This window comes from Anas platyrhynchos, chromosome W (assembly GCF_047663525.1).
Source record: "Anas platyrhynchos isolate ZD024472 breed Pekin duck chromosome W, IASCAAS_PekinDuck_T2T, whole genome shotgun sequence".
NCBI lineage: Eukaryota > Metazoa > Chordata > Aves > Anseriformes > Anatidae > Anas > Anas platyrhynchos.
The window spans coordinates 10626814-10649753 of record NC_092620.1 but is presented as its reverse complement, the minus strand read 5'-3'; the positions used below and the strand labels follow the sequence as shown (position 1 = coordinate 10649753).

Genomic DNA, 22940 nt, shown 5'->3' with positions numbered 1-22940 from the left:
CCCCAGGTGCGCCTCAATAAGTTCAAGAACCATCTTCTCCATGATTTTACCAGACACTGACGTGAGACTGACAGGCCTGTAATTGCTAGGGTCTTCTTTCTGACCCTTCTTGAAAATCGGCACAACATTTGCCAGCTTCCAGTCTACCGGGACCTCTCCAGACTCCCAGGATCGTTGAAAAATAATTGAGAGAGGTTCTGCGATGACGTCCGCCAGCTCTTTCAGCACCCGGGGATGAATCCCATCCGGACCCATGGACTTGTAGGGATCCAGGTGGAGTAGCAAATCCCGCACACGTTCAGGGTCGGTTGGGAGTTTGTCATCCCCACCGTCCCGGTCCTCCAGCTCAGGGCACCCTGGGTCCCGAAGCCCATCATCGGCATTGAAGACAGAGGCAAAGAAGGCGTTAAGCGTCTCTGCTTTGCCTATGTCATTGTCTGTGAGGAGACCTTCCCTATCAAGGAGCGGCCCTATGTTTTCTTTAGTTCTCCTTTTTCCATTCACATATCTAAAAAAACCTTTTTTATTTTCTCTCACAGACACAGCCAGCTTCAACTCTAGGTGTGCTTTAGCCACACGAATTTTCTTCCTACAAACATAAACAGAATAGTTCTTGTATCTTGCAAAAGAATGGTCTAGCAGTTCGCGTGGATAGAGGGTTTGAAGGGTAAACCTTGAGACTCAGGTCTGGGAGATGAGAATAGGGGGCAGTTTTTTGATATAGCTGCTGACTATTGCACGAGACACAATTTTCTGACATCTGGCCCAGAGACTACTAATTAAGGAGAATGGGGGGAAGCTGAAGAGCGACTGAAGGACAAAGCCTGGGAGGAAGACTACGAACCTTCAGTACGAGCGACCCCCAGAGGGACCACCGGAGACTGATACTCATGCATCTGTGGGATGGTTCGGGTCCCAGGAAACTAATTATAATAACCCTGCCTTTTCCAAAAGTGGTGATGAATATGTATTAAAGGGAGTTTAAAGGGAGTGTCTACTATAGGTGGGGCCATTGCCGGTTTTTATTTCCTTTGGGATGCCTAGAGCTGCGAAAGCGACACAGAAGTGAGCCTGGATATGGCAGCTAGTTTCACCCGCTGCGGCTGTCGCCCAAGTAGCATGAGAGAAAGTGTCTACCGATACGTGAATGTATTTCAAGAGACCAAATTCTGGAATATGCGTTACGTTGGTCTGCCATAACTGTAAGGACCGTAGACCTCTAGGGTTTACCATTAAAGACGTGGTTGAAACATGTTGTTGACAGTCAGGACATGTTTGGACAATCAATTTGGCGTCAATGATCGATATAGCGAATTGTTTCGCCAAGACTTTGGTGAATTGATGGAAGAAGGCATGGGATAACCATGCTTCCTCCTTAGGCACCTCAGGCACCGGGGCAGTCAGGGTCATATTAGTTAGCTGGTCAGCGTATGCGTTACCCTCTGGAAAAATACCGGGTAACATGGCGTGGCTCCGCATGTAAATAATACAATACGGGTGCGCTCACTGCTCCACCAAAAATAACAGCTCCTTAAATTTTAGAAACAAGTTTTCTTTTGGGATATGTCTCAAATGTGCCCTCTCAATGCGCTGAGCATATTGCGAGTCTGATACAATATTCAAAGGTACTGTTGGCCAGCACTTAAAAGCCATTATAATAGCATGTAGTTCAACTATCTGTGGGGAACCGTGGATCCGCTCAATCTGGTGTTGCCACTTTCCACCTTCTTCCCAAGATACTACAGCTTTGCCTGTTTTTCCAGACCCATATGTAAAGACTGTCCGGCTATCCACTGGTTCCCATTGGCACAACGGCCGCTGTTCAATTTTTATATTATTATAAAAGGAGAATATTTTATGAGATGGATGGTGGGTATCAACCTGTCCGTTGAATCCCGTCAACACTATTTGGAGCTCTAAACTATTCTGCAAGCACCGGGTGAAATAGTCTTTTACTACAGGAATTATAATCAGATTGGGCTCTTCTCCCACTAATTCAAGTATTCTCTCACATCCTTTCTTTATTAGGACGGCGAACATTTCCAGCCATGTTGCAATAGCTTTTGAGGGTTGATGGGGTAAAAAGACCCATTCCAGGACCACTAAGGGGTCCTTACGGGAGGGGTCCCATTGCCCAATAATAGCCACTGGTTGTCGTTCTTGATTACAAATATATAATTGAAGGGGGAGGTTCTCACTACGACGATGGCATTACTGTGCTGAGATTCTTTCGTTAACCATTTGCAATGCTTTATGAGCCTCCTCAGTCCATCGCTTTGGGGCATTAATAACAGTGTTTCCCTTTAATAACTCAAAGAGAGGCGCTAATATCGAATTGTCTATCCCACATTGTAGTCTAATCCAGTTTATATTGCCTAGTAATTTCTGTACATCATTCAGTGTCTTAACATCTGCATTAATGGATATCTGCTGTGGTTGAATGGTTTGCTGTAAAATCTTCCACCCCAGATACTTCCAAGGTGCTTGGGTCTGCACCTTTTCAGGTGCAATTTGGAGTCCTGCTGTCTGTAACGCTTGTTTTAAGGTAGGCAGTGCCTCTTGGACCTTATCACTAGAAGGTCCAGCTAGTAGGATATCGTCCATGTAGTGGTATATGTATATCTCCGGAAAGCATTGGCGTACTGGTTGGATAGTTTTTGCGACATAGGTTTGGCACGTGGCTGGGGTGTTTTTTCATGCCTTGTGGTAGTACGGTCCAATGATATCGGTCCATAGGCTCCTTCCTATTGATCTTTGGTACTGAAAAGGCAAAACGAGGAGAGTCATCAGGATGCAAAGGAATTGTGAAAAAACAGTCTTTCAAGTCCATAACAACGATGTCCCAATTACAGAGTATCATTGTAGGTGAGGGTAATCCTGGCTGCAAGGAGCCCATGTCCTCGATCACTGCGTTGATTCGTCGCAAATCATGCAGTAATCTCCATTTCCTGCACTTCTTCTTGATGACAAACACTGGTGAATTCCATGGGCTGTTTGTTGGAACAATATGTCCTTGCTGGAGTTGTTCTTGAACCAACTCCTGCAATGCCGCAATCTTATCTCTTGTAAGCGGCCACTGATCCACCCGTATTGGTGATTCCCTTTTCCATGTGAGACAGTGTCGGTCGCTCATCAATGGCCGCTACTGAAAATTTTCAGGAGAGGAGATGGTGAATTTACATTGTCCCATCACATCTCGCCCCATCAGGCTGATGGGGATATTAGTAATGTAAGGGTGTGCTGTGCACGTAGTATCTTCTTGGGTTTTTATAGTAAGCGTCGTGGCACTCTGAAAGGTGCTTGACATTCCTCCCACTCCAACCAATCCACCTGAGGGAGTTGTCATGGGCCAAGCAGAGGGACAGTCTTTAATGGCAATTACAGTAACGTCCGCTCTAGTGTCCGCCAGCATCTTGCATTGACTGGAGGGTGGGTGCTCAGAATTATTCCAAAGGGTAACAGTAAGCATTGGCTGATGCTGGGCTATGTCGGCAGCCCAAAACTTGGGGTTGTTGTGCCCCAGGTGCAGGACCTGGCACTTGGCCTTTTGAACTTCATACAGTTGGCCTCAGCCCATCGGTCCAGCCTATCCAGATCCTCCTGCAGAGCCTTCGTACTGTTATATATGGAGTGGTAATTCATGTCGAGAAAATGGTTGATATTAATAAAGAAGGGGGAGATTTGGGAGTGTGGCCATGGGGGTCAGAAAGCCTCGTGGTTGAGATAACATTAGACTCTTCATGATGAGGCCATCAGGAATATAAAAGAGTTTAGAGGGAACAAAGAAGGGTGATTCAGGAGACTCCATGCAGTCTCTGGTTGCTTATTCTCCAGCTGGTTTCTTGTTCTCCAGCCATTAAGACATGGAAACTTCTGCGTGTTTGCTGTTGTTGTTATATTCAAAGTTGTTTGACCAATTGTGGTGTAATTGCCTGAGGTAACTAGGAAAATAAAACTTAAAGAAAATGTACAGCACTGAAGAGGCTTTCAGGGCAGGGCATAGGTGCATTCTCTGAGCGTTCCCTAGACTTCCAACCTTAGATGCTATCGCACTGTGCTAGCTCTAAGGAACAGTACGGAGCGTAGCGTGGAGTGGAGACTACACGGCTAGGCTCTGTAACCAGGTGGGGACTCTATTCTTCTTGTGCACACCGATACCAATAAGCTGCACTTTTTGCTACCCTGAGCCAAGGACTTCTCATGTTTTGACAAATGCTGTACCCTAGTATTATAAACGAAGTCTCAACTCAATCTGAATTTAGTAATATTTATACTTATAAAAGGTATAAATGGTATAAAAGCTATAAAAGGTATAAAAGGCAAGTAGACAGCGCTGGGTGTGCGGGGAGTCTACGCTCCACCAACAAGCACACACGAACATCAAACATTCTAAATAAACAGAACATTGCTTTACATACTAAACCCAAGTATGCCTATACATACATACAATCAGGAAAGAACAATCCTTTAAGTTCCATGACTTAACAGTCTCCATTTTCCTTTCCTTTTCTTGATTACTAACAAGTCTCCATTTTCCATTCCTTTGAACAATATGTCTCGCTTTAAGTTGTCAAGCAACTCAGTCTTCAGGCCTTATGTATCCCATTCTTCCCATATTGAAGGAAAGCATATCCATCTCCTTTTCAAGGCCAATGAGGCCTGGGTCAAAAGGCACGTCCAGGTCAGCAGGGGGCATAACAGCAAAAGACTTCGATGGCTGTAGCAGCAGAGGGGCTCTCAATTGAGTCTCAATCATCAATTTGGCCAATTGGTGTTTGTCTGATTCATTCTCTCGACTCGTCCAGAACTTTGAGTATGCCATGGCGTATTATATTCCCATTTAATGCCCAGGGCCACAGTCAAAGCCTTTAAAACCTTTGAAGTAAAGTGTGTCCCCTGATCGGAATCAATGCTCCCGATTAAACCAAAGCGAGGAGTAACATTCTCCAACAGGTTTTTAGCTACCACTGCAGTGGTGGCTCATGCTGCAGGATAAGCCTCTACCCAATGTGTTAGTTGATCCACAATCACCAACAGATATTTATATCTTCCTACTTTTGGTAGTTCAGTAAAGTCCACCTGTATGGACAAATGGTCGATATGCAATCCTTCGTCCTCCAGCAGGTGCTTGCCTAATCGCCTTCTTATTTACCTTTTGACACGTTAAGCATCCTTGGACGGTTTGTTTGGCTATCTCATATATTCCTACACACCCATAAAATTTTAGAAATTGATCACTCAGTGCTTTTGTTCAGTGGGTTTGTAGGTGTAGCTGTAAAAGTAGACGCCTAGTTTGTTCCTTTGGCAGTATTTCTCTTCCATCAGGCAGAATCCTTTTTCCTTCTTTCAGTTCTGCTCCTATGGTCTTTATAATTTTTATTTCTGCTTCTGTATACTTTTTCTCTTGTGTCCCTTTTCCGTTATCCGTTTCTTGTAGGGTTAGGACTACATCATGCTTCCTAAGAGCTGCTTCCCTAGCTTCTCTGTCCGCTAGGTTATTCCCTCTTATGTGGAAGCCAGTTCCCTTTTGATGTCCTCTGACATGTACCACAGCAATCTCCCTAGGTCCTCTCAATGCCTGCAATATTTGAGTAACTAAAGTTTGGTGAATCAGCCCTTTTCCCTGGGTGCCTATGAGTCCCCTTTCTTCCCAAATTTTCCCAAATGTGTGGACTATTCCATAAGCATATTTAGAGTCTGTATAAATAGTGCCACTTTTTCCTTTCAATAGTTCTAGGGCTCGTAATAATGCATAAAGTTCACATGCTTAAGCGGACCAGGCAGCGCTGAGTGGTCCTGATTCTATTAGGACCATATCCCCATTTACGACGGCATACTCTGATCTTCTTTTTCCATCTACTACTTTGGATGATCCACCAATAAATAATTTTTCCCCTGTTTCTAATTCTGTCTCCTTGAGATCGGGTCAGATTTTGGTTTGCAATTCAATCACTTCCATGCAGTTATGTTGTAGTTCTGTTAGGGGTTCCCCCATATAGAAATTGCGCAGGACTCTGTGCAGCAGTTACTTTTAGTTCTAAATCAGGGGAGTCGATCAGGGTGGCCTCATACTTCAGCATCCTACTATCAGTTAACCATTTTTCAGCCTTTTGCTGGAGTACTCCCCTAACATTATGTGGAGTATATATCTTCAGAGGTGCCCTAAAAGTGACTTTTCTAGCTTCCTCAATCAGTAAGGCAGTAGCCACAATTGCCTGTAAGCACACTGGCCACCCCCTACTCACAGGGTCTAATAGTTTGGAACAATATCCCACAAGTTTCTTGATTCCTGCCCATTCTTGAGTTAGTACTCCATATGCAGTTTGGTTAGAAACATTTACAAATAAATAAAAGGATCTTTCTAAATCTGGGAGGCTCAGCACTGGAGCTTCTATTAATGTTTTCTTGATCAACCTCAACTTTTCCTCATCTTCCTCGTTCCACTTAATTTTTTCTCCAGTCAATTTTTCATATAAAAACTTTGCCTTTTCACTAAACCCTTCAATCCAGGGTCTACAATATCCCAAGAGGCCGAGCAGTTGCCTCACTTCTTCGTTTTGGGTGATGATAGGGCTAAAATCCCAGATACCCTGTCAGGATCCAATTTTTTCTTTCCTTGGCTAAGCCAATGTCCTAAGTACCTTACTTCCTTTTCCACAAATTGTAATTTAGATTTTGAGACCTTCAATCCTTTTTTCCCTAAGAAATTAAGTAATTCAATAGTGGTTCTCCATGTATTTTTTTCAGTCTCCCCAGCTATTAATAGGTCACCCACATATTGCAACAATTTCACTTCCCCCTTTACCTCAAAAAGTTGTAATAATTTTTCTAAGGTTTGGCCAAATAAATTTGGGGATTCAGTAAATCCCTGAGGAAGTACAGTCCATCTAAGCTGTTGTCGCCTTCCTGTTTCGAGGTCTTCCCATTCAAAGGGAAGTAATTCCAAGACCCTTCACTTAATGGGCAGGTGTCAAATCTATTACACTATACCATTTATGCTGAGGTGTTAGGTGGTTTAATAAAGTATATGGGTTAGCCACCACTGGAAATTTGGTTATGGTTCGCTGATTCACAGCCCTAAGATCCTGAACCAACCTATATGATCCATCAGCCTTTTTTACTGGCAAAATGAGGGTATTATGTGGGGACATACATGGTTCCAGCATCCCCTTTTGGAGCAACCTGTCTATAACTGGTTTGAGTCCTCTTTTCCCCTCCAATGGGATAGGATATTGCCTAATCCTTATTGGCTGTTGTGGATCCACTATTTCTACTACCAAGGGTTCCATATCTAATTTTCCTGAATCTCTCTCTTGATACCATACCTGTGGGTCTATTTCTCCCTCATCTTCTTGGGTTAGGGTATATAGCTGAATTTTTATTTCTCCCCCCTGGCTCTTGATTTCCAACCCTAATCTTATTATTAAGTCCATTCCTAATAGATTGTGCTCAGCCTCAGGCACCTTGTATCATTATGGTCCTAAGATCCCTCATATTTTGCCTCCCCTGAGCAGCCTGATGATCCCAGTTAGGGTTGGTATTTGGCCATTTCTCATCCCCTGGAGGACCTCCCTGATTTTGTCTTTCCCACAGTTTCATTCCTGCTTGCCTGATCATTCCTCTTTCTTCTGTAGTGAAGAGGATTCCTAATATGGACTGCATTTCTTCCCAGGTATACGTGTTCGGACCTAGGAACTGGTCCAATCTTTCGGCAACTCCTAAAGGGTCATCTAAAAGGCTTCCCATTTCCTTCTTAAAATTTCTTACATCTGACGTGTTCAAAGGAACCACTACAAACCCTATTCCCCCCTGGTTCCCCCCAAGGGGTACCTCCCTCAAAGGGTAAAGGCCTCTTAAATTGTCAGTCCGGCCTCGTGTTTCACTTTCCTCCCTTTCTGTGGCTCTTATCTTACTTCTAGTCCTTCGTGCAGGAGGAGAGGGAGACAGAACAGGGGCCGTGGGCAATCAAATGTCAAAATGTGGCGGTTCTGGGGTTTTGGTTGCCATGAATAGGGAGGGGGTATATTATCCAGAGGTTCCCATTCTTCCTTTCCCCTGTCAGTTCTTGTATTTAAAGTGAATATTTGTTTTGGGGGAAATGAGTTTGAGGCTCCAACCCATAGAGCCACGTAATCACTTTCTTCTTGGTTAAAAGGCTCCTTAGAGTTAACATAGTGGTTTAATGCCTGACATACCCAATCCTCAAAGGATCCAAAAACTGGCCAAAAAACATGTGGCCCTAAAGGTCATACAAAATCGAGCCATTTTCTCTTTATTTTTTCCTTTCCTCAATTCCCAAACATCCCAATATTTTAACATTATCCCTAATGGGCTTTCTGGTGGAATGTCTGGGCTCTCTGAGTCTCCCAGGTCAGAGAACCTACTTTCCCCCAGACCCATCCTGGAACCTTCAAATAACTTCCGAATCCCTGGAACCCTTAAAGAGGTTCCGAATCCCTGGAATCCTCAAAGAGGTTCTGAATCCCTGGCTGAATCCCTGGAAGCTTAAAATGAGTTCCGAATCCCTGGAAACCTTAAAGAGATCCCGAATCCCTGGCTGTGTTTGTGTAGAGGTGTCTTGCAAGTGGTTAACCCACCCATGAATTACTAGACCAATTGCTTCGGTCCTTCACTGGCCGAATCCCTCGCGTAAGATCGGAACTGCGGTTAGAAGACCTCCGCACTCGCTTCGGAACTACGTTCCGTCTCAGTCACACCCTTACACACAGTCACACAGCCGAATCCCACCCAACCGAACCGTATACTCACAAATCCTCTTTGTTCAGGTCTTCGCGCGCAAGATTATGGGTCATTGACGAAGAGCTCTTTTTTTTTTTCTTTTTTTTTTTTACTTGCCTTTTATGTTCGAAATCTTGTTGAACTCTAGCGCCGCTATCGGCAAGGACCACTAGGTGGGGCGCCTCCCTTTACCGGTCGCAGATCCAAAGTCCAAGAAGATCATGTGGGGGTCACCAATTTGTTATAAATGAAGTCTCAATTCAATCTGAATTTTGTAATATTTATACTTATGAAAGGTATAAAAGGTATAAAAGCTATAAAAGGTATAAAAGGCAAGTAAATAGCGCTGGGCGTGCGGGGAGTCTACGCTCCACCAACAAGCACACACGAACATCAAACATTCTAAATATACAGAACATTGCTTTACATACTAAACCCAAGTATGCCTATACAATCAGGAAAGGTAACAAACAATCCTTTAAGTTCCATGACTTAACAGTCTCCATTTTCAATTCCTTTTCTTGATTACAAACAACACTCTCCATTTTCCTTTTGAACAATACAAAAAACTACTCCGCAGCCGATCCTGCAGCCAAGCAGAGTGTCTCCTGTCTGACTCGCCAAAATGACTCACGGAAAACTAACTCCACAATCAGTAAGATTGTAAAGTAGGTATGTTTACTCAGCGCTGGGCGGCATGGGGGGGGTAGTCCCAACAAAGTCGTGCAGGCCTAACATGGCATTCTATCACAGATCACAGAATCACAGAATTTCTAGGTTGGAAGAGATATCAAGATCATTGGGTCCAACCTCTGACCTAACACTAACAGTCCTCCACTAAAGGATATCCCTAAGCTCTACATCTAAACGTCTTTTAAAGACCTCCAGGGATGGTGACTCCACCACTTCCCTGGGCAGCCCGTTCCAATGCCTAACAACCCTTTTGGTAAAGAAGTTCTTCCTAACATTCAACCTAAAACTCCCCTGGCGCAATTTTAGCCCATTCCCCCTCGTCCTGTCACCAGGCACGTGGGAGAACAGACCAACCCCCACTGCGCTACAGCCTCCTTTAAGGTACCGGTAGAGAGCAATAAGGATATCCATTCCTCTCCCAGTCTGTAGCTCTGCTTGGGGTTATTGCGCCCCAGGTGGAGGACCCGGCACTTGGCCTTGTCGAACTTCATGCAGTTGGCCTCAGCCCATCGGTCCAGCCTATCCAGATCCTCCTGCAGAGCCTTACTACCCTCAAGTAGATCAACACACGCACCTAACTTGGTGTCACCTGCAAACTTATTGAGGGTGTACTCAATGCCCTCATCCAGATCATCGATGAAGATATTAAAGAGGACCGGCCCCAGCACCGAGTCCTGGGGAACGCCACTAGTGGTTGATGATAACATTAGACTCTTAACGATGAGGCCATCAGGAACGTAAAAGAGTTTAGAGGGAAAAAAGAAGGGTGATTCAGGAGACTCCATGAAGTCTCGCGTTGCTTGTTCTCCAGCCATTAAGGCATAGAAGTTGCTGGGTGTTTGTTTGCTGTTATATGCAAAGTTGTTTGACTAATGAAAAGTTATCAACACGATGAAGTTATGTCGTCAATAGAGAAGCAGAAAGAAGGAATGAAAAGGAACAGGCTGGCAGAATGGATACCAGGACGGGAACAGATACATTGATTGCCTCATTGTCATACTTCCACTCAAGTGGGCAGCCGAGCTCCACCACAGCCGCTCTCTCACTCCCCCTCCTCAAAGAGGAATGGGAAAAAATATGATGAATAGGGCTCAAAGATTGAGATAAGGATAAGAAAATCACGCAGTAATTATTGTAACGGGCAAAAGAGACACTGCATAGGGAGATAGTAAGATTTATTGCTTATTACTAACAAGCTAGAGAAGTGAGAAACAAAGGAAAGAAACCAAAAGCACCTTCCCCCCATCCTCCCTCTTCCACCTCCTCCCCCTGAGCAGTGCAGGGGAACGGGGAAATGGCGATTATGGTCAGTCTACAGCGCTTCTCTGCCACTCCTTCTCGGTCACTCTCGTCCCCTGTGCTGTGGGGTACCACCCACGGGATGCAGTCCTTGATGAACTGATCCGGCGTGGGCTTCCCACAGGCAGCAGCTCTTCCAGAACTGCTCCAGATATGGGTCCGTACCACAGGGTCCATCCCTCAGGAGAAAACTGCTCCAGCCTGGCTCCCCCACGGGCAGGTCACCTGCTCCTGCGTGGTCTCCTCTCCACGGGCTACAGGTCTGGCACGGAATCTGCTCTGGAAGGGGTCTTCCACAGGCGGCAGCCTCCGTCGGTGCAAGGCCACCTGCTCCACTGTGGTCTCCTCCACAGGCTGCAGCGTGGAACCCTGCTCCCCCGTGGTACTCCATGGGCTGCAGGGGGACATCCTGCTTCACCATGGTCCTTTCCACAGGCCCCATGGGAATTTTGGCTCTGGTGCATGGAGCACCTCCTCCCCCTCCTTCTACACTGACCTTGGTGCCTGCAAGGCTTTTCCTCACTCCTCTCACTCTCCCAGCTGCTGTGTGTGGCGCAGCGTTTTTTTCCCTGTCTTAAATATGCTCTCACAGAGGCGCAAAACAACATCGCTTATTGGCTCAGCTCTGGAAAACAATGGGGCCCTTCCCAAACATGGGGCAGCTTCTAGATCCTTCTCACAGAAAACACCCCTATGGCCCCCTGCTACCAAACCTTGCCACATAAACCCACTACAGAGGTGCACCATTTTCCCAATTTCCTCAACACCTGCTACTTCAGATGCCTAAGTTTGCCACAGTATGAATGAAATACATTCATTCTGTTCAGGGTCCTGTTCAGAAATCTTAATTTGTTTACATTTGCAAAGCTATGGAAAGGAAGCTTGGGCAGTAGTCCTGAAGTGCTGGTTGTAGTATGTTAATCGCTAAAGGCCTATTATGCAGGATGGTACATAAAAGACTAGGTTAACAACATACATACTGGAGTAAGTGAAAAATATAGGGCAGATTGCTAAGCAGCAGACTTCACATATTTTCTTTGGTTCATGACAAGTCATTTGTTGCTTTTTTTTTTAGAGGATGCTGTGGATTTTTAACTTGAATTCTTCAGCTTCTTCTCTTTGTGACTGTTAATCCAGAATGACTCTGCTGATTTCCATGGAATTATTCCCAGTTTACATTTTGTGACAGCAGGATTAGTTTCATGGTATACAAAGTAACACTGAAGAATAGAAGAGAAATGATGCTGTAAAATCGTTCTTTGGGATGTAATTTTTTTTTCTTTCCAGTTTTTCTAATTTCTGACTGTGTTTTAATGCATTTACATTTTCAAAGAGGCCAGAATATTTGCAAAAATGAAATAAACTATTAGTTGCAGACAAATTCACATCTTAAGAGCTTCCATTTGAGATTTTGAAATTAAGGAAGTGTTGAAACGGAAGGTTTTGGACCATTGTTTTCAACATGTACCAAACAAGAACTTTGATGAATTTAAGACACTTTAAAGCTTTGGTAACCCTGTCCAAATATAAAGTAATTAATCTTTTAAAAAACTCTGTTTACCTATATTTAGGTAAGCATTTACATTCTTATTTTCCAAATGAGGAAAACAATGATGAAGGGATTCACTGAATAAAAGCCTCATGAGAGTTGTTTGTCAAAGCCCTGATGCCAAATCCCTTGCTATCTCTGTATATGTCTAAGTTGCAGAATTAAACAATGTTGCATCTCTGTAATTTGTAAGGAAAAATGCTGTTGTGGTTTAACCCGGTTGGCAGCTAAACACCACACAGCCGTTCGCTCACCCTCCCCCCTCCCTCTCTGGGATGGGGGAAAGAAACGGGAAAGTGAAGCCTGTGAGTTGAGATAAAGACAGTTTATTAAGACAGGAATGTAATCATAACAATAACAACAACAATAATAATAATGGTAATCGTACTACTACTAATAACATGTACAAAACAAGTGATGCACAACGCAATTGCTCACCACCTGCTGACCAATGCCCAGCCTATACCCAAGCAGCTGGCCTCCCACCCCAGCTAGCCACCCCTACATATTGTTTAGCATGACATCAGATGGTATGGAATACCCCTTTGGTCAGTTTGGGTCACCTGTCCTGGGTCTGTCCCCTCCCAGCTCCTGCTGCACACCCAGCCTGCCCACAGGACAGAATGAGTAGCTGAAAATTCCTTGGCTCTGTGTAAGCACTGCTCTGCAACAACTAAAACATCAGCATGTTATCAGCACTCTTCTCATCCTAAGCCAAAACATAGCACCCTACCAGCTACTAGGAGGAAAATTAACTCTGTCCTAACTGAAACCAGGACAAATGCGAATCAGCAATGCTCTGCAGGATCTTCCTGGACTGTTTGTGCTTAACTGCGTTGTCTTTCCAGCAGATATCAGGGTGGTTGAAGTCCCCCATGGGAACCAGAGCCTGTGATTGTGAGGCTACTTCCAGCTGCATATAGAAGATTGTAGTGGTTTTACCTTGCTAGGCAGCTGAACTCTACCACAACCGCTCTCTCACTCCTCCTCAGAAGCGGAGGGGAAGAAAGAAAGGAAAAAAGCAACTCATGGGCTGAGAAAAGGATAATTTAATTAAAGGAAAAATAGTTATTAAGAGAAAATTATTATTAAGGGAAAATTAAATAATTTAACTAAAGGGAAAAGGAAGGGGGGGGGCAGGGAACAAGCAAAGGCCCTGTGGAATCACAGAGAGAGAGGAAAGAAAGTACTCTCTACTTCCCACCAACAAGCAATGCTTGATCATGTCCTTGAAGCAGGGCCTCAATATGCATAGCCGTTGTTTGGGAGGATGAATGTTTTCATAATGAGAGCCCACCCACCCCCTTCCCCTTTCCCACTTTTTATTGCTGATTGTAACATCATATGGTATGGAATATGCCTTTGGTTGGTTTAGGTCAGCTGCCCCAGTGATGTCCCTTCCCCACCTCTTGCCCACCCTCAGCCTATTAGCTCCTGGGGGGAGGGGGGGAAGTTAGAGGGAGTCCTGATGCTGTGCCAGTATTGCTCAGCAGTAGACAAAACACTGGTGTGATACCAATAGTGTTCTAGCTATGCGTGCAGAGCACAGCACAGAGAAACGGGAAAGTGAAGCCCGTGAGTTGAGATAAAGACAGTTTATTAAGACAGGAAAATAATAATAACAATAACAATAGCAATAACAACAACAATAATAATAATGGTAATCGTACTACTAATAACAATGTGTACAAAACAAGTGATGCACAACGCAATTGCTCACCACCCGCTGACCAATGCCCAGCCTATCCCCAAGCAGCTGGTCCCCCCACCCCAGCCTGCCCCCCCATTTTAATTGTTCATCATGACATCAGATGGTATGGAATACCCCATTGGCCAGTTTGGGTCAGCTGTTGTCCTGGTTTCACCTAGGACAGAGTTAAGTCTCTGTTAAGAGACAGCTTTATCTCCTACATAATAAATAAATAAATAAATAAATGCATACAGGACTGTTTGTTCAAGGTCTTCTATGTCATTTTCATCAAAGAGTATCGCAAATGCATTTCAATGTACTGAGATCTCTTCTGCCTAAGGGGAAAACACCATTTTAGAAAGATACCTGTTTAATGCATGCTACTGACAAAGCTATAAATCAATGTCCCAGAGAGACAATCACTTCAGGAAAAGTAGTGGCCTCATCGTTAAGAGTTCCCTGAGTGGCAGGGAGTGTGAGAGGATAAGGGCAGACATCTAGAGCAGTGGGCACCTCCAATACCTTGGGAATTCACTCCTGAACAAGTGCAGAATCCTAAAAACCTGGTAGAATGCTTGAGAAAGGTGTGTCATGACCCTGGCAATTCCAAAGAGACACAAATCACTGCAACATGGTGGGCCTTGGCCTATGCTTACCGAGCGTCAATCGATGCCACTATAACCCGAGTGAACCAACCAAAGGCATATTCCATACCATATGATGTTACAATCAGCAATAAAAAGTGGGAAAGGGGAAGGGGGTGGGTGGACTCTCTAGTCACTAGTGACCTGCCTCCAACTGGACTTGACTCCATTCACCACGACTCTTTGGGCCCGGCTATCCAGCCAGTTTCTAACCCAACGAAGCGTGCGCCAGTCCAAGCCAAGAGCAGCCAGTTTCTTGAGGAGAATGCTGTGGGAGACGGTGTCAAAAGCCTTGCTGAAGTCAAGGTAGACCACATCCACAGCCTTTCCCTCGTCCACCAAGTGCATCACTTTGTCATAGAAGGAGATCAGGTTCGTCAAGCAGGACCTGCCTTTCATAAACCCATGCTGACTGGGCCTGATCGCCTGCTTGCCCTGCAAGTGCTGCGAGATGACTCTCAAGAGGATCTGCTCCATGAGCTTCCCTGGCACTGAGGTCAAACTGAAAGGCCTGTAGTTCCCCGGGTCTGCCCTCCAGCCCTTCTTGTAGATGGGCGTCATGTTTGCTAGCCGCCAGTCAACTGGGACCTCCCCCGATAGCCAGGACTGTTGATAAATGATGGAAAGTGGCTTGGCCAGCTCCTCCGCCAGTTCTCTCATTATCCTCGGGTGGATCCCATCCGGCCCCATCGACTTGCGCACATCCAAGTGCCGTAGCAGGTCGCCAACCATTTCCTCATGGATAGTGAGGGCCACATTCTGCTTCCCATCCCCTTCCACCAGCTCAGGGTACTGGGTATCCAGAGAACAACTGGTTTTGCCGCTAAAGACTAAGGCAAAGAAGGCATTAAGCACCTCCTTTTTTTCCTCATCTCTTGTAACTAAGTTTCCCCCCGCATCCAGTAAAGGATGGAGATTCTCCTTAGTCCTCCGTTTTGCGTTGATGTATTTGTAAAAACATTTTTTGTTGTCTTTAACGGCAGTGGCCAGATTGAGCTCCAGATGAGCTTTGGCCTTCCTAATTTTGTCCCTGCACAGCCTCGCAACATCCTTATAGTCCTCCTCAGTGGCCCGCCCTTTTTTCCAAAGATTATAAACCCTCTTTTTTCTCCTAAGCTCAAGATGCAATTCTCTGTTGAGCCAGGCCGGTCTTCTTCCACGCCAGCTCGTCTTTGGGCACGTGGGGACAGACCGCTCCTGCGCCATTAAGATTTCCTTCTTGAAGAGCGCACAGACTTCCTGGACTCCTCTGCCCTTCAGAACCGCCTCCCAAGGGACTCTACCAACCAGTGTCCTGAACAGTTCAAAGTCAGCTCTCTGGAAGTCCAATACAGCGGTTTTATTGTTCCCCTTCCTGGCCTTTCCAAGAATAGAGAACTCCACCATTTCGTGGTCACTCTGCCCAAGACAGCTTCCGACAGCCACATCTCCCACCAGTCCTTCTCTGTTTGTGAAGAGAGGGTCTAGCGGGGCACCACCCCTGGTAGGCTCAGTAACCAGCTGCGTCAGGAAGCTATCTTCCACGCTCTCCAGAAACCTCCTAGACTGCTTTGTCTGGGCTGTTTTGTGCTTCCAGGATATGTCTGGGAAGTTGAAGTCCCCCTCGAGAACAAGCGCCGACGATTTCGCAACTTCTGTCAGCTGCCCGTAGAACTCCTCATCTGTCTCCTCATCCTGGTTCGGCGGTCTATAACAGACCCCGACCAGGACACTAGCCTTGTTGGCCTTCCCGCCGATCCTAACCGAAAGGGACTCAACCTTGTCATTCCCAGCCTCGAGTTCCACGACATCAAAAGATTCTCTAATATAGAGAGCCACACCACCACCCCTTCTGTTCTTCCTGTCCCTTCTGAAGAGCTTATAGCCAGTCTCCGTGATGGCAACCAAGTCGTAGCCTGCCTGCTACACGATGGCTTCCAGCTCCTCCTGTTTGTTGCCCATGCTGCGTGCATTAGTGTAGATGCACTTCAGCTGGGCCATTGCCTTCTCCCCTGGCCTTGCCATTGTTCCCCCTGGCACAGCTCCAACAAGCCTTATTTCAGCCCCATCCCCCATCTTACCTAGTTTAAAGCCCTCTCAATGATCCTCGCCAGCTCCTGGCCCACGATCCGTTTTCCCCTTAGAGATAGGGATCCATCTGCGGCCATCAGGCCGGGTGCCGAGTAAAGCGCACCATGGTCAAAAAAAAACAAGATTTCTGTGCTGGCACCAGCCTCTGAGCCACATGTTTATCAGGTGGGCTTTCCGTGTCCTCTCTGAACCCCTCCCTGCCACCGTAGGGATGGACGAAAACACCACCTGTACTCCCGCTCCCTCCACTAATCGTCCCAGCCCCCTAAAGTCCTGTTTGATAGCCTTGAGGCTTCTCTCTTCAACGTCGTCACTGCCAGCCTGGACTATCAAAAGAGGATAATAGTCAGAGGGGTGAACCAGGTTGGGAAGCTTCCTGGCAACGTCCCTGACCCTGGCCCCAGGGAGGCAGCAGACTTCCCTACGGGTAGGGTCAGACCCTCTGTTCCCCTGAGAAGGGAGTCAGTCGCCCACTACAATCACCCTTCTTGGTGGAGGCAGTCCTGAGGCGTGGAGTCCACTTCCTCACCCAAGGCATCCTCCTGGGTACACTTACTACCTCATCCTCACCCACGGGTCTCTCAAGCTCCAGGGCCTCAAACCTGTTGTATAAGCGCACCTGGGAAGGCGGGGCTGGAAGGGGAGGGCATCGCCTGCGAGGTCGAGCATGGACCTGTCTCCATTCCTCCTCAACTCCCAGGTCCCCTCCCTCTGCCCGACGGCGACAGGGCAGGGGGTCCACCCCCATTTGGGATGTCTCACCCCGGTACCTCTCCTTGAGACCCTGCAGTGAGTTGCTCCACCAGTCTATCTCCCGCTCGCACTCCCTGATATCCCTCAACCTCTCCACCTCCTCCTTTAGCTCTGCCACCATGTGGACCAGGTCGTCCACCTGCTCACACCTCACGCACGCAGTGTCTCTGCCTCCCGCCGATGGCAGCAACAGGCTCAGACACTCCCCGCATCCAGTGACCTGAACTGCTGAGTTTTTGAACGGAGTAGTCAGTCTGGGTGTGTACCGTCTTTCTGGAGAGCGCACCGTGCCTGGTGGAGACCATTGCAGCCTAGCTAACGGCTGTCATTACAGGAGGTGTTCGTATGGGCGGGGGAGAGCACTCTGCCCTTCCTGCTCGCCCTGCCTGCAGGAACTGCCGTGCTAACTGCCGCGCCACTCCCTTCTGACAAGCCATGCCCTGTTTGCCCGCCCTGTTTGCTGCGCTCCTGATCGCTCGCGCTCCCTAGGGGCAGCTTTTGAACGGCCAGGGAGGGGGCCCTGCTGGCTCCGCCTACACCTCGCCAGCCTCTCTCAGGAGGGCTGCCGGGTCCTGGCGGCTCCCTCAAGTAGGCTCGATGCTGGAAAAATTAGCCCTGCCTGGCCCGATCCCCCACTCCGCTGCAGAACGCGTCTGCCCCGGAGACGATTGCCTCGGCAAGTGGCCAATCATATAATACTGGACCATTTTTAATTTACTCTTTCATTTTCTGGGGCCCCTATCGTTCCAATTTCTAATCATTACTCCTAATGGACTTTCTGGTGGTATGTCTGGTAATTTGCTCCCTTTCTTCTGGTCCTTGGTCTTCAATTCTGTCTGACCCATCTAGGAATTTTACTATGGCAATTCCCACAGCCCTTGGTTACCTTAGTAAGAGTGTCTTGCAGGGGGTTTAGGACCTATCACCCACCCACGAATCCTATAGGAATTGCTTCGGTCCTTCACTGGCCAAGTCCCTCACGGGAGATTGGAACCGCCGTTAGAAGACCTCCACACTTGCTTCGGAACTAAGTTCCGTCTCAGTCACACTCTTACACACACAGACAACCGAATCCCACCCAACCAAACGGTATACGCCTTAAAAACTTACGACTCCGTCGTCTTCGTTCGGCTCTTCGCACGTAGAATTACGGGCAAAATATAGTGCTGCAGCCGGCAAGGGAGCTCATAAAAAATTAAGATCTTTGCTTGCCTTTATTCAGGTTCAAGATGGCGTTAGTCCTGACCCAACTCGAACAGGAGCCACCAAATGGTGGGGCGCCTCTCCTAGATCAAATCAGAATTCAGGAACCAAAGCCATCCCGGATGAGCCCTGAATTGTAATAAATGACTGAGTCCCAAATAGGATTGCAATTAAAGTTTACAATTTATTAAACGAATAGAGGCAAGCAAACAGTGCTGGGTGCGCCGGGAGTCTCTACTCCACCAAGACTCACACCAGTTACATCAGGCGGCTGGTTTTTATGCTCCTAGGCTAATACATATTCATCACCACTTTTGGAAAAGGCAGGGTTATTATAATTAGTTTCCTGGGATCCGAACCATCCCACAGATGCATGTGTATCAGTCTCCGGTGGTCCCTCTGGGGGTCGCTTGTACTGAAGGCTCGTAGTCTTCCTCCCAGGCTTTGTCCTTCAGTCGTTCTTCAGCTTCCCACCTCTCTTTATTTAGTAGTCTCTGGTCTGGATGTCAGAAATTTGTGTCTCGTGCAATAGTCAGCAGTTATCTCAAAAAACCTCCCCCCTATTCTCTTATCTCCCAGACCCGAGTCTCAAGGTTTACCCTTCAAACCCTCTATCCACGCGAACTGCTAGACCATTCTTTTCCAAGATACAAGAACTGTATACACTCACCACTCTGTTTCTCTTGGACTTTTGGTTATACAAGGGTATGTAAGACAGAAGGTCACATTTCATCATATCATGCGGCCCTAGAATTGTTCCATATTGACACGAATCAGATGAACATATTTCACAATCTGTAAGGTTACCAGGATATTTTTTGTTTCTAAGGACATATGATTCCCCATAGCACGCAACTGCTTACCTTCGGCCAGTGAGGGGCAGTTGTGTGCGCGGGTCTGCTTCTCTCAGCTTGAGGTTCTTTCCAGCTCCGGTGCACCAATTTCCAGCGACTTTCTCCACGAGCTTCTTTCTTCTCTACGAGTGGTGTGCTGAGTTCAGCTGAACCTATCTTCATGAGGTGATCAGTACCCCTGTTCCTGTCCTGGCCCCTGTTCTGCTAGCCTGTCCCTATTCATTCTTTTTTTTTTTTTTATTTTTGTCCCTGTTCTGTTAGCCTGTCCCTGTTCCTGTTCTTCAGGTTGTTCCTGTTTCTTTTCTTCATGTCCCTGTTCGGTTGCCATTTGTGGCATAAAGACCACATGGACAGCAGGGTTCTTTTAGGATCAGTAACTGCTACTTCTTTATCGATGACATAACTTCAGCTCTCTCTTACCAAGGGCCTATCTTTATCTCTCATATTGAGGACATAACTTCATTATCTTGTTGCATCCCATGTTGAGGACAGGCTCCCTTCTTATACCCTTCGCCCCACTGCAGTACTTTTCCACTAACTATTCATTGGTCAAACAACTTTGCCCGGCAACCAGCAAACCCCCAGCAACTTCCATGCCTTAACTGCTGGCTGGGGAACAAGCAACCTGAGACAACAAGGCATCTCCTGAATCGCCCTTCTTTGTTCCCTCTAAACTCTTTACATTCCTGATGGCCTCATCGTTAAGAGTCTGATGTTATCACCAACCACGGGGCTTGTCGACCCCCATGGCCACACTCCCACAAGAGGACTCCTATCATCACAAGGGAAATCAATTCCAAGCGGTATATCTGCCTTCTGAAGTTGCCATTATGCATTGTAAAGGACATCAGACAGAGGATACTGATATTGGAAGAGGAAATAGATTGGCTGACTCAGAAGCCAAAGGGCTGGCAGAACAGGCATCTGAGACTCAAATTTTGGCACTAGTACCAGGAACAGAAAACAGGCATTAACAAAAGCCTTAGAAAATGAAGTAGAATGTTCTAAGATTATAAGCAATTAATTGAAGATGTAGACGCAAAGTGTTACCTACAGGTTTAACACAAATAAATGATGGGAGAATTGTGATACCATATTATATTAGATGGTAACTGGAGAACATAATAAAGCATGCTGGGGAGCTGAAATATTATAACAGTTTTTAAGTAGAAAATGGATAAGACCTAATTTGTATACCATTGTCAGACAGGTATCGAAACAATGTATGCAAATGAGGCAGGACGAATTGAGACTGATCTCAATAATAATAATAATAATAATAATAATAATAATAATAATAATAATAATAATAATATTTTGGAAAATACCAAGATCTTACATAAGCTAGTTCAAGATGACACCTTGTGGGTTTTTCGAGAATTATGGAACAAACTGACCTCTTGGTTACCCAACTTTTCTTGGCTTAAGCAATTGTTTATAGGAATACTGATCTTGCTTTTACTAGTATTCTTAACCTGTGTATTAGTACAGTGTGCATTTTGGTGCTGTATGAAAGGACTAGATGATTATGAAACCTGTAAGTGTAACTGAATCAAGCACCATGTAGAAACTGGTAAGAATTTTATGAAAACTTTGAATCAAGGAGTTGAATCATTGGGATTAGAAATTAGAGAACGATTGATTAAGAATGAATAGGTGCTATATTTGCGATGTACTGTGCCTGTGCTGCGCTTAGGCCTCCAGATAACAGGAGCCCCTCAGACCTCAAGAACCAGATCAAACCAACCTTATGGCCCAGATTGTGAACAAGGCCTCAGAGAGCATGCGCAAAGAGATGAGATGAAAAGTTCAACCCTGTTGAAGACATCTTACTTCATCCCCACGACCCTCAACGCCCACCACCACAAGGCACTGAGCAAGCGCAGACAAGAGGAATTTATGGAAATGACTTCTTGTAGCTAATTTTAATACTAAGCAGGGACAGGTTATGCATATGCATATGTTATATATGGAGTGGTAATTCGTGTCGAGAAAATGGTTGATATTAATAAAGAAGGGGGAGATTTGGGAGTGTGGCCATGGTGGTCGGAAAGCCCCATGGTTGATGATAACATTAGACTCTTAACGATGAGGCCATCAGGAATGTAAAAGAGTTTAGAGGGAACAAAGAAGGGTGATTCAGGAGACTCCATGCAGTCTCTGGTTGCTTCTTCTCCAGCCATTAAGGCATGGACCTCAGTACCAGGGAAGCTCATGGAGCAGCTCATGACCTCAGTACCAGGGAAGCTCATGGAGCAGATCCTCTTGAGAGTCATTACGCAGCACTTGCAGGGCAAGCAGGCGATCAGGCCCAGTCAGCATGGGTTTATGAAAGGCAGGTCCTGCTTGATGAACCTGATCTCCTTCTATGACAAAGCGACGCGCTGGGTGGATGAGGGAAAGGCTGTGGATGTGGTCTACCTTGACTTCAGCAAGGCTTTTGACACCGTCTCCCACAGCATTCTCCTCAAGAAACTGGCTGCTCTTGGCTTGGACTGGCGCACGCTTCGTTGGGTTAGAAACTGGCTGGATAGCCGGGCCCAAAGAGTCGTGGTGAATGGAGTCAAGTCCAGTTGGAGGCCGGTCACTAGTGGCGTTCCCCAGGGCTCGGTGCTGGGGCCGGTCCTCTTTAATATCTTCATCGATGATCTGGATGAGGGCATTGAGTGCACCCTCAATAAGTTTGCAGATGACACCAAGATAGGTGCGTGTGTCGATCTGCTTGAGGGTAGGAAGGATGTGCAGGAGGATCTGGATAGGCTGCACCGATGGGCTGAGGTCAACTGCATGAAGTTTAACAAGGCCAAGTGCCGGGTCCTCCACCTGGGGTGCAATAACCCCAAGCAGAGCTACAGACTGGGAGATGAGTGGTTGGAGAGTTGCCAGGCAGAGAAGGACCTGGGAGCGATGGTTGATAGTCGGCTGAATATGAGCCAGCAGTGTGCTCAGGTGGCCAAGAAGGCCAACAGCATCCTGGCTTGCATAAGAAACAGTGTGACCAGCAGGGCTAGGGAGGTGATTGTCCCCCTGTACTCGGCTCTGGTGAGGCCGCACCTCGAGTACTGTGTTCAGTTTTGGGCCCCTCGCTACAAGAAGGACATCGAGGTGCTTGAGCGGGTCCAGAGAAGGGCGACGAAGCTGGTGAGGGGCCTGGAGAACAAGTCTTATGAGGAGCGGCTGAGGGAGCTGGGCTTGTTCAGCCTGGAGAAGAGGAGGCTCAGGGGCGACCTTATCACTCTCTACAGGTACCTTAAAGGAGGCTGTAGTGAGGTGGGGGTTGGCCTGTTCTCCCACGTGCCTGGTGACAGGATGAGGGGGAATGGGCTTAAGTTGCGCCAGGGGCGTTTTAGGTTGGATGTTAGGAAGAACTTCTTTACCGAAAGGGTTGTTAGACATTGGAACAGGCTGCCCAGGGAAGTGGTGGAGTCACCATCCCTGGAGGTCTT

General features: G+C 46.6%; 1 protein-coding gene across 1 annotated transcript in view; it reads right to left on the bottom strand.

The window, feature by feature from the left end:
* LOC101795426 (zinc finger protein 131) overlaps positions 1-19656 on the bottom strand; it is a 73681-nt gene extending 54025 nt beyond the window's left edge. The window contains exon 1 of the mRNA XM_072030469.1: positions 19504-19656. Within this exon, the coding sequence (XP_071886570.1) occupies positions 19504-19656 (153 nt within the window). The remainder of the gene's footprint in view (positions 1-19503) is intronic.
* Positions 19657-22940: the final 3284 nt, after the last annotated feature.